The 12,101-nt window shown below is 55.2% G+C and overlaps 1 protein-coding gene and 1 pseudogene across 1 annotated transcript; both read left to right on the top strand.

The window, feature by feature from the left end:
- Nucleotides 1-953: 953 nt before the first annotated feature.
- LOC125540954 lies at nt 954-2,070 on the top strand (annotated as a pseudogene).
- Nucleotides 2,071-6,068: 3,998 nt separating this feature from the next.
- LOC125535588 lies at nt 6,069-11,470 on the top strand. The gene is made up of 2 exons (XM_048698657.1): nt 6,069-6,485; nt 6,556-11,470. The coding sequence occupies exon 2, from the start codon at nt 9,630-9,632 to the stop codon at nt 10,803-10,805; it is 1,176 nt and encodes a 391-aa protein (XP_048554614.1). The 5' UTR covers nt 6,069-6,485; nt 6,556-9,629; the 3' UTR covers nt 10,806-11,470.
- The last annotated feature ends 631 nt before the right edge of the window (nt 11,471-12,101 follow it).

The following is a 12,101-nucleotide window of genomic DNA, read 5'->3' as shown; positions in this document are numbered from 1 at the left end:
CTCGCCACTGTGGAGGTCTCTAGACCTGATTTGGGCAGGTCGATTGCTTGCCTTCTGATAGGACGCCAATAAAAGGCAAACAAAAGAAGATGAGAAAAGGCAAGAGCGGCGGCATAGGCAAAAGGCGTCTATGCCTGCTTGATGGATGATCTACAGTCTCTCGGCCCGTCCTCTTAGATTGGGTCGTCATTGTGGGTTGGAAGGTGTTTAATGTCTTATGTCGAGGTGTTCTTCAGATTGTGGATGTTGTGTGTGTGGTTGTAGGGTTTTATTGCCGTGTGAGTAGTTAGTCCGTGCTCAGTTTGTATCGGTTGTCGTCTGGTTTTTCATTAATTAACTGGGCAATTCTTTTCTTAATTAATCGATGAGGCAAAAATTTTGCCTCCATTTCGAAAAAAAACAAAAGCTGAGTGGTGCGACATTTGGCAGCCCGCCGACCGACAGCGCGCGCCAGTCGTAATCTCAGGAGCGGCTGCTGCTGGTTTGCTCGTACACCGTACTACAAGGAGCGAGACGGACGGACTCCGCTCGTCGTTTTGATCCGTACGGACGGTGGAGACGGGTTGGTGGGCAGCAACATTTGACTCTGCACCGCAGCTCCAGCTGATCACCGAGTAGCACCGACGGTCCGACGTGGTTAGCGAAAAGCTGCTTTGCGGCCGTTGCTATGCTGGCCTGACCTCCTTCGCGCGGAACGTGCTCCGCGCGCGCCAGCGGCTCGAGCAGTGCGCCACCGTCGCGCCGCGCGCGCGCTGTTGACGACCGGGGTTGGGTTGACTCCAGCTCGCCCGATGGCCCCGCGGGTAGCGGTGGAGACACCGAAACCGCGCGCGCGGGCGCGGCCTCGCCCTCCCCAGCGCACGCCGACACGCCCCGATGCCGATGCCGATGCGCCCACGCGTTCCCCTGGGACCCCACTCGCCTCCCCCCGCCCGTCTCCGCCTACATACACCTGCCTTCCCTTCCCAAACCGCAGAGACGCCCGCACACCATCCTCTTCTTACTCCTCCTGTGCAACACTCGCACTAGCTGCACCTGCGCTGCTCGCACGCCGGTCTCCCAACTTCGAACGAGCTTCTGTTCTCACTGATCATCGTCAGCCTTGCCGCATGGACGCCATGTCGTGCCTGGCCCTGGCGCCGCCACCTCGTCGTCGTTCCTCTCGCCCGCCTACTACGCCGACCCCGCCATCGCTTGCGCCGTGCACTTCTCCTCCATGCCCGAGTACGAGTACGACTACTCCCCCGCAGTATCTTCACCGTCCTCGGCCTCGGTGCCCTCATCGTCGTCCCTCCTCGCGGATTTCCCCGGCGGTGGCAGCTGGTTCGCGTCCACGGCCTCCCCGCCGACGGGATCGCTCGCCTGCGACTCCGTGCTGGTCGCGTCTGACGCGGCGCTGTCCGGCCCCGTCGGCGCCGCGACGAACAAGACGCGGGTCGGCCTTGGGCCCAACGCAGCGGGCGCCCGGAAGCGTCGGGCGAGGCCGTCGAAGCGCGCGCCGACCACGTACATCAGCACCGACGCCACCAACTTCCGGCTCATGGTGCAGCACGTCACCGGCGTCCAGGCCGAGCCCGGCGCGGCAGACGGCGTCCTCCTGCCCGAGTCGTCGTTCGACGCCCTGCTGCTGGACTGCCACCCTTTCGACAACGCGTTTGGGGACACGCTGCGGCTGCCGTCGGACGTGGACGCGGCGGCGCTCCATCGCCACCACCAACAGCAGCTGGTGCAGCAGCAGACGCCGTGCTTCCCGACGCTGGACTCGTGGAGCGTCATGTGCGAGAGCAGCCAGCTGATCTAGCCGATCGAGCTCCACTCCATTTGCCATGAAGCCTGCTGCTCATGCCAGCAATCGGACGCTGCGGGGCAAAAACCTGGCAACGCTATGACTGCGCCTAGACGACAGAAGAACATAAGTATATAGTTCACCAACCACAGTATCTCAGACAAGACTCGCACCACAAATTAGGGAGTGTTTGGATGGGTTACCAGAATGTACCTTGCCAATATTTTGGTCATGACCAAAACATCGGTAATGCTAGACCTACGTACTGTTTTTTTTTAAATCAAGCAAAGCTTGTATTACTTAATGCTAGACCTACGTACTGTTGCTACGTAACCTACTTAAATTTCCTTTTCCTCCAACTAAACATTCCCCCTGATTTTCCCTGATTTTCAGGTGGGCCCCAGCCCTCTCTAATGCCCAATTAAAGCCTGCCAAATCATCTCATACGCGGGTTACGTAACAGCTCCTTCGAAGATGTAGCATTGCTCCCAAAACATTGGCCGTTGTTTGGATGAGGGCTTCTTTACCAACTCTAGTACATTTTTCTAGCGAAAGTTATCCAATCCTTTTTTTTCTTTGCGGGGTAAAGTTGTTCAATCCATGGCAAGTAAAACGTCAACCAAATATTTTTGGCATCCAACTTCTTGTAGGGCAATCCTAGGCACAGACCGAGCAGACCTTAGGGCATGGATAGTGCCAAAAAACCAGCCACTCTCCGAACCTCTCTAGCAACAACACAGAAAGAACAGATGTTGTAGAGATTCAATTTGATCAGAAAAGGAGGAAGAGAGATTTTCAGACCATTTTTTCTCTTGACGTCACCTTTCTAGTTTTAGAGATTCGGCAAGGCATCAAACAATTTAGATCTTCAGATATGGAAGCATTGTTTATCCAGGTCGTTCAGGCCACTCAGAAGGTGTAATACCCCGTGTCATGTGTGTGTTCTTGCTGAAATGTATGTGCATGTCATAAGATAGTTCATCCCGATTCGGGGAAAAAATTAAGATATTTTATGGTACATCATACTACCCAATATAACAGGTAGTATTAAACTGATCCAACGATGGTGCTAATTTCTAATTAGGGGTAAATCGGTTCTTTATTCCAACCTTTAATTGTAATGATTCATCTGCGTACACGCGGTCGTCCCCGACCTCCGACATCCCCACGCCGCTGCCGGCCTAACCATGCATGTATTACACCTACGGACTCCCTCCCCACCAATCCCTGCACCCCCTGATTTTCGCTGTGGGGTCGTCCTCATCCCAACTTCCAAGCAGATAATGACACATCATTCCGTAACATCAGTCCCGTATGAATTTCCTGTAAGTGTTAGCATTGTTGCACTACTAATCCAGTACCCCACGTGCGCGCACACACGCATCCAGTACTAAGCAGCACAGGCACCCATGATCCATCCAGTACTCGCACACGAATCTGCAAAACCTAGTCGCCACTGTAAATGGACGGCTAATATATCATGGATGTACTGTAAAAGGTCTTAAAAATTCCCCCGCGTCGCTTCGCAGGGGCGGCTCGGCCGGAAACCTAGCCGCCACTTTCGCCGCCCCCTCCCTCCCCCCAACCGCCGCGGGCGGCGGCGGGCACCTATTCCCTGCGCACGGAGGTGGTCTCTTGCGTGCTGTCCCGGTGGTGCGGACGCAGCTGGATCGACGCGGCGTCGTGCCCTGGCGGCACTCTGGCTTGTACGCATCTGACCCCTCCGGGAAAGGGAAACGAACAAGCACGTCCAGCAGATTCCTGACTGTGTAGGATAGGACAAACGATAGCTCAACCCCACGGCCGAAGTCAAAGACCGCTGCAACATGGCACTGTTTTGCATCGCGCTCGCAATGATGCCGCCGCGGCGGCGCTCCTTTCGTTCTCCTCACCATTTCAATGCGTCCGCAAAAAAGAACATGAGCAAGTGGATGAACATGCGTACTTTAACTGCGGTGCACTTTGCATCACGGTGCGTGCAGAAGACAGACGTAAGTTTGAAATTTAAACACGAGCTAGCTTTGGACGGTGAGATGCAGTCAGCGGCATGCAGAAAACAAAGCTCTGGGAATTACTGTAGGCCCAGCAAGCGAGCATTGACCTATCAATCTAGGGTTTGGACTAAGGATCGATGGGGGTGTTGTCGTTCCCCGTGATGTCAAAGGGAATTACTGTAGGCGACAAGGAGATACTCCAAGAGCATCGTCAGATGGTTTATTATATGTTACTACCATACTACTGCTATTACCTGAAGGAATCCGTCCGTCGTGCATGGTGATGGTGGCATGGCATGTGATAGGAACCAACTGTTTAGTTTATTTCCACTATAATAATGGCCGCTTAGCTAATCTCAAACTCAACTGTGTCCTTGTCCTTGGACCTTAGCTAGACCAGTTCGTAGTTCGTAGTTCGTAGTATATCTATTCCTGGTCGTGTACGACCGATGCTATGCTAGTGGATGAGGCCGGAGCAGGTGGCACAAGTCAAACGGCGTAGTGTCACATGAAGAGCTTTAGATTTTTCTATAAGCGGGGGATCGATCTGGCGTGGAAGTGTTAAACAATTGTACGGTGGGTGCTTACCGCAAGGTGAGATCATGCTGCCATCATAAATCAGCCATTTTCTTGTAGCAGGACTGGAAAGATTGACCTCAAGATATACGTACGTACGTTCTCAGATAAATGTTCGCAGGACTGTTGAAATGTCGGAAATAAGATTGTTATTATGCCAATTAGCATAATTGAATTTACTGCATTTTCATGTATGGTGAAAAGTGCTGCTGACCGTCTACGTGATCGGTGCGCGATCAAACTGCTTTGTTATGCAGACTGCGTCCTGGATGCTTGACTGGGTTGTAAAGGTCATTTTTTCTCCCTGAAAGAAGAAGATCATTTGAACATGCGGCATAAACTTTCAAGCGCTTTTCAACTTTCCAGTGGACCCTGACCTAGGCAAAAGAACAGATCAAGATCTACCTATCCATGATCCATGATCCATGATCCATCCATACATAGTCCATCACCAATAGATTAGATTATTACCGAGTGTTTAGTGGAGGCAATCGAGTGCCGGCTGGACCCCATCGCCATCGGGGTGACACGGGAAGTCGTCGCTCGCGCGGGCACTCGATTAGGAGGGAATGCCTCATAGGATGTCGTCTCATCCTGATTAAACTAAAACCCATGCCGAATTGCCGATAGTATACTGTATCATATGTGCATGTCGTCGTCTCTCTCCTTTTTTTTTTTTTTGCGGGAAGCATGTCGTCGTCTCGATCGCTGACACTGGCCACTGCACGTAGTTTAGTCGATCGGTACAGTGAGTCAGGCAGCTTGCGAGCGATTTTCATGGCGCATTTTTCAGCGCTGACAAACTGGCTGAATCCGTCAACCTTGCTCAGCTTTTGCGCAGCGATCGATCTGATGGGACGAGTATAATAAGAGGGATGGATCACTACGTGCTCTCTGTCTCTGTGTGCTTCCCCGTATGCAGTGCTGAGTGCCATATTCAGAAAACAACGGTTTACAGAGAGGAGAGATAGCGATAGCATACTACTACGATCATGTACATATCAGTACTGAAAGAATATGTTACCTCGTCGGCGAAAAGAGCCCGCGGGGAAGGCCACGGTAAGGAAGTGTGTCGTCGGTTGTCTGAACAAAAAACAAGGAATAGATCTCGAGGAGATCGATCGGTCGATCGCTCGAGCACTAACTAAAGATGGTTCAACGGTCCGCCATTTTCGGTCTGTCATCATCCATGAAAATATATTCGTAATTCCATTCCCTCGCGGTGAAGGAAGGGTCAATTCCGATGGAAGCAGAATCTCCACTGCAGAAGGGGGATAAAACAGAGGAGAGAAATCACAAATCCGGGACTAAAAGGCACCCGGCGACGAGCCGACGGCACGGCGATCTCTTGTAGATCTTCCTCCGAGCAAACTAAACTGCTGATCAGACTGCACTGATGACGGCAGCCAATGATAATAACAGTAATTAATCTATCCTTTTCGTCGGCAAAAACAAAAGTAATCTATGTGTAATCAGTTGATGTTGGCTTCAGTGCTTGGCGTGTCCTGCTCGCAAAGCAAGCAGCATTTCAAGCTCGGTGTCTAGCCAGCGGCCAGCAGTGAGATCCCGGCGAGAGCGACAGCGAGCCCACGCCATTCCCGCGATTAAACCGGGGGACGGGTGGATGAAATGGACAGGTAAACCTGCTTTCCTTTCCTTTTATGGTGGTGAGTGCCTGCCGGATTGGACGCAGGATCAGGACGGAGGAGCAAACAGCCTCCCACTAATCACGCTGCTCTGTTCACGTCGTTGGAACAAAAAGAAAATCGCGCCGGTTGGTTCGTTCGTTCCTGCGTCCGTGCACTTGCTAGCGATTTCGCATTGGAGGGAGCGGTACGACTTCTTTCCTTTCCAACAGCTGTGTGGTGCGTGCGACATGTGCAGCCCGCCGACCGACGGCGCGCACCAGTCCCAGTCGGAATCTCAGGAGCGGCCGCTGCCTGCTGGTTTGCAGGTAGTACCGTAGTACAAGGAGGGTCGCCGCTTTGATCCGTACGGACGGTGGAGACGGGTTGGTGAGCAGCAGCATGTGGCATGGCGGAAGAAAATGGTCGCATGCTTCGGAGCGAACGACCCTGTCTATCGTATGACATGTGTATTCGTGAACCTTCAAGCGGCGAGTGTATCTGGTAATTCATCCTTACCATTAATGTAATTACTTTCCAACAGAAATTGATCCCCTTTCATATTATTTGGCAGCCCGCCGCCGGTGCTGGCTTAGTCGCCTCGGCTGCTCCATCAAATGCCACCCATGTCCGGCGAGCTCGCAGTTGAACGACCCTCACATCCCTGGTACGGCGAGGGGAAGATGAGAAGCAGGAGCCAGCAGAGAGCGAACCCATCAGCGGTAGCGTACCCATCACCTTCCCGATGCTCACACGCTCGAACTACAACGAGTGGGTGTTGATCATGGAGTGCAACCTCCATGCGGCGAGCCTCTAGGCTCCCATGGAGGACGACCTGGTCGAGAGAAAGGAGGACAGGAAAGCCGTGGCGGCCCTCATGCGCGCCACGCCGCCGGAGATGCGCGGCATGCTCGCGGCAAAGGCAAGCGCCAAGGAGGAGTGGGAAGCCATCCGTACCCAGCGCCTCGGCAACAACCGCGTGCGCGAGGCGAACGCGCAAAAGCTGCGGGCGGACTTCGAGAACATCGCCTTCAAGGAGGGCGAGCTCGTCGACGACTTCGCCATGCGGATCTCCAGCGTTGCGTCACAACTCCGAGCGCTTGGTGACACCATGGACGATGCGAGAGTCGTGCGGAAATTTCTCCGCGTTGTGCCACCTCGCTTCGCTCAGGTAGCGGTCTCCATCGAGACCTTGCTTGACCTGAGTGAGCTCTCCATCGAGGAGCTCATGGGCCGGTTGTGGGTGGTCGAGGACCGCCTTGACGACGGCCGCGAGAGCTTCGGCGGCGGACAACTCCTATTCTCAAAGAAGTGGGAGGCGAGGCAGCATCAAGGACGTGGTGGCGGTGCCCAGAGCAGCGGAGGCGGCACCGGCAGAGGCGGCGGTCGCACCCAGGGCGGAGCCGGACGAGGTGCCGGCAACGACGACCGGGACAAGTGTCGATATTGCAACATCAAGGGCCACTGGGCCCGTGAGTGCCGCAAGAGGATGGCTGACGAGGATGCCGCGGCCGCGGCAAACCTCGTCGAGGCTGAAGAGGACGGTGGGCCAGCAATGATGATGGCTTGCGTCGAGACCATGCAGGAGGGCGCAGCGCCTCCGACGACCATGGTCCCGACAAGTATCGAAGCCGTGCAGGAGGGCGCAACACCTCCGGCGACCACGGTGCCGGCAACCGTTAAGTCCGTGCGGGAGGCATGGAGCTCTTCAAGTAATCCCCTCCCGACATCGGTAGCGCTCTCCCCGACAACAATGTTCTCGGGGAGACTACGATTGGGAGGAGATGAAGACCCGGGTGTGGGGGAGCCACGCCCCGGCAACCACGTCCCCTGCAACGTTGGTCAAGCCCGTGCAAGTTGGCACGACAAAGGCGTACCCGACATCCTCGGGACCCGACAAGCCCGTGTCAGGAGGCACGGCAATGACGCATCTAGTGGGCCACGTCCCGACCATGATGCTGGCAACCAGTGAGCCCGTGCAAGAGGCACGACACTCTAAGGTCGGCCCCACCCCGACAACCACGTTCTCGGGGTTCTGCAAGCCCGTGTGGGCGACACGGCACTCTTCGACAAGCCTCAACTAGGAGGCAATGAAGAGACGGTCATGGGGCGGCAAGGTCTCGACCGAGACTATGGCGACCATTAAGTCCATGAAGGAGGCACAACGCTCTATGGTTGGCCACGCCGCAACCCAGACGCGCTCGGGGTCCATCGAGTCCGTGCGGGAGGCACGACTCACAACTATTAGGGGAGACCCGACAAGCAAGTTTGATGGGAAGAGCGACAAGGAATCCACTACCTTGGGAGAAGCCACACCGGGTAGTGCGATGTCCGACAAGTCATCCCCGGGAAGGGAGTTCCCGGGTATCATGACGTCTGACACGTCGACCCAGGAAGGGAGTTCCTCGGCAGTGTGATGTCAGGAACTACGACTCCAGCAACACTGACGCCTACGAGCGAGGTGGTTTGTGGGCAGTTCATGTTCCTGCCAACAGCGCGGTCAGACTTGTTCGATGCCGACAACAACGTTGGCACTCCACAGAGGTTCCGACGCCTAGGGGGATATTCTCGGCGAGCCTACGGGACGATCGCAGCACTGCGAGATCAAAAAGGACGAGTACGGCGTACGGGCTACTCAAACTACGAGAAGACAGACATCCCAAAGAAGACACTTGGTCGCGTTTGGTTCCAGGAACCACGCGGGAAGATCGGGATCATGGAAACAAGCTCCTTCGACAAGGTTGGGGAGGAGATTGTTGGGTCAACCTGGTCTTCGGATGGTCTTCAGCATGCATGTAGCAGCACAGCTTGCATGCAACGGCAGTAGTAGTTATTACTTAGCTATGAAGTGATAGAAGGTAGTAGTAGCTGCATGTCGGCAATAGTAATTTCCTGAGCAGTACAGGAGGCGTGGCTTAGTAGCTAAGCTTTACAGCGTAAGTCATGATGTCATTTAGGCACTGGATGTCAGCACATGCGTTCTATAGTCGGTTTGTAATCCCCTATAAAAGGAGCACTACTCTATCGATGTAAGATCATTCCACTCCGATCAATTCAAGTAGTATCTTTTCTCAAGTGTAGCTCCATCGGTGCATGCTTCACTAGTCTGTGTGTGCGTACTAGCCTAGAGAGCCTGAGCGTACCATCACTTTGCTCTTTCACCGGTCATCTATCAGTATACTCGAGTGCTAGCGAGTAGTTCTGGCCTAACACTCAATGGGTGCGACGCAGAAGGAGACGCCGGGGCGGAGAATGGCAGGGATGGAGGAGTTGATGGGGATGGTGCCAGCGGTTGGACATGATCTGCCTGCTGTTCGCGCTTCGGCGCTTGTGCTAGCACTGCTGGACGGAAGAGAAAGAGAGTGGAGAGAGAGGCCAGAGGTGGACGAAAGGAGATGTGCTTTGAGATTCGTTTTTCCAGGTGTTATCATCGCGAGAGGGTCTCACGACGCAGAACGTGCGACCTGGGTCGCATAAGATTCTTTTTTTCTGGCGGGGCATGGCAACGCACAATCAAGCCCATCACTCACTCCGCACCGCAGCTCCAACTGACCATTCACGGATTGGAGTAGCAGCGACGGTCCGACGTGGTTAGCGCAAAGCGGGGCATGGCCGCATGGATGGGGCAGCTGCTTTGCGGCCGTTGCTATGCTGGCACGACCTCCTCGGGTGGAACGTGCGCCGCGCGCGCGAGCAGAGCGCGCACGCACGCACGCCACCGTCTGGCGACGATGGGCGCACGCGGCCGCGGCACATAGGTTCGCGCGCGCTGTGGACAACCGGGCTTGGGTTGACTCCAGGTCGACAACGGTGGAGTCCGACACCGGGACATGCCGAAACCGCCCGCGCCGGCGCGGCCCCGCCATCCCCCGCGCACGCCGACACCCCCGATGCCGATGCCGATGCGCCCACACGTTTTCCCGCGGGATCCCTGCGTCCACCACACCCGTCTTCGCCTATATACTGCTACCTCGCTCCTCCATTCCCACTCCCCAAGACCTCACCTTCCCTCACAAACCACAGAGCCGCACGCACACCATCCTCTTCCTCCTCCTCCTGCACCACACTCACACTAGCTGCACCTGCGCTGCACGCCGGCCTTCCAACTTCCAACGTGCTTCAGTTCTCACTGATCATCGTCAGCCTCGCCGTATGGATGCCATGTCGTGCCTGGGGCCGCCACCATCCACGTCGTTCCTCTCGCCCTACTACACCGACGCCGCCATCATGCAAGCGCTGCACTTCTCCTCCATGTCCATGCCCGAGCACGAGCACGCTTACTCCCCCGCAGTCTCCTCCCCGTCCTCCGCCTCGGCGCCCTCATCGTCGTCCCTCCTCCCGGACTTCCCCGGCGGTGGCAGCTGGTTCGCGTCCACGGCCTCCCCGCCGACGGGATCGCTCGCCTGCGACTCCATCGCGCCGTCCACACCCGTGGGCGCCGCGACGAACAAGAGGCGGGTGGGCCTGGGGCCCAACGCAGCGGTCGCCGGGCGGGTTGGGAAGCGTCGGGCGAGGCCGTCGAAGCGCGCGCCGACCACGTACATCAGCACCGACGCCGTCAATTTCCGACTCATGGTGCAGCACGTCACGGGCGCCCAGGCCGAGCCCACGGCAGACGGCGCATTCCTGCCCGCGTCGTTCGACACGTCCTCCGCCTCGGCGCTGCTGGACGGCCTCCCTTTCGACGGCGCGCTCGGGGACGCGCTGCGGCTGCCGTCGGACGTCGACGCGGAGGCGCTCCATCGCCACCACCACCAGCAGCAGCACGCGTGCTACCCGACGCTGGACTCGTGGAGCGTCATGTGCGAGAGCAGTCAGCTATAACTTCGCCTAGACGACAGAAGAACACCAACACAAACTCAACATCACACCATTATCTCAGACAAGACTAACTAGGACTAAAGTAAGCATTGCACGACGAATCAGGGACTGTCTGGATGGTTACCAAAGGTGCACCTTGCCAATATTTTGGTCATGACTAAAACATTGGCCTTTGTTTGGATGAAGGGCTTCCTTACCAACTCTGGTAATTTTTTCTAGTCAAAGTTGTCCAATCCATCGGCAAGCAAAACCTCAACCAAAAATTTGGCAATTGGGCAGTCCTAGGCACAAAACAAAGAGACCTTAGGGCACGGATAATGCCAAAAACAGATCCATGCACTCTCCAAACCTCTCTGGCAACAGGACAGAGGAAAAAGAACAATGTTGTAGAGATTCAATTCGATCACAAAAGGAGGAAGAGAGATTTTCAATTTTTCTTATCATTTTTTTCCTCTTCACGTCACCCCTCTAGTTATGTCGATGGGTGATCTCGATATCAGTGATCAGAGGGCTCACATCTTAGAGAATCGGCAAGGCGTCGAACACATCGAATCTTTAGATATGGAGGCTTTGCTTATCCAGGTTCAGGCCAGTGAGAAGGTGTAATACCCTATGTCATGCGTGTGTTCTTGCTGAAATGTATGTGCATGTTATAAGATTGTTCCTCCCTTCTTGGCTCCGGTTCCTCCTTTATACTCTATCAGGGGAAATCACACGAGCCACTCATTTTTTTCCCAAACCGATCTCCTGACCTACATGCGCAAATGATGCGCGCATCAGGCAGGGTTTGGTAGCGTAATCCTGTAGTGACGTGTTGTTGGACATCTACCTGCCCTGCTGACAAGGGAGGGGTGCCGCACAGAAGCGCGGCCAGAGTTAAAGAGGGCATTCTCCTATCACATCATGACAATTAACAAGAAACATCCCACAACGTACAGGACATGTGCGCCCGCGCGTGCCTCTTTGTCACCGACATTGCCTACAACATAAGCTACTCTAGAGACGGCAGGCCTCCCCTTTGTGTACCATTGACCATGAGGCTCCAAGGACACCCCTGCTAGACCAGAACACTGGCCAACGGGTCTTCCCGAGAAGGCGTGCAATCCTGCGGGAGCGCCTGAGCGCAACCCTCGGGGTCTGTCGCGTCCCTGCAATGCCTATGTATAGGACGCTATTGTCCTTCAAATACACAAGGTTTAGTTGTAGTCTTTTCGAAGTAAGAGTATTGACCCTGCGTGGAGCACAAGAATTGAACTTTATCACTTGTTGTGATTAGATTATAGTGCGTGAAACTTGGTT

Source organism: Triticum urartu, chromosome 2 (assembly GCF_003073215.2).
Source record: "Triticum urartu cultivar G1812 chromosome 2, Tu2.1, whole genome shotgun sequence".
Classification (NCBI taxonomy): domain Eukaryota; kingdom Viridiplantae; phylum Streptophyta; class Magnoliopsida; order Poales; family Poaceae; genus Triticum; species Triticum urartu.
The sequence above is the reverse complement of the archived record's forward strand: the minus strand, read 5'-3'. Positions and strand labels throughout refer to the sequence as shown.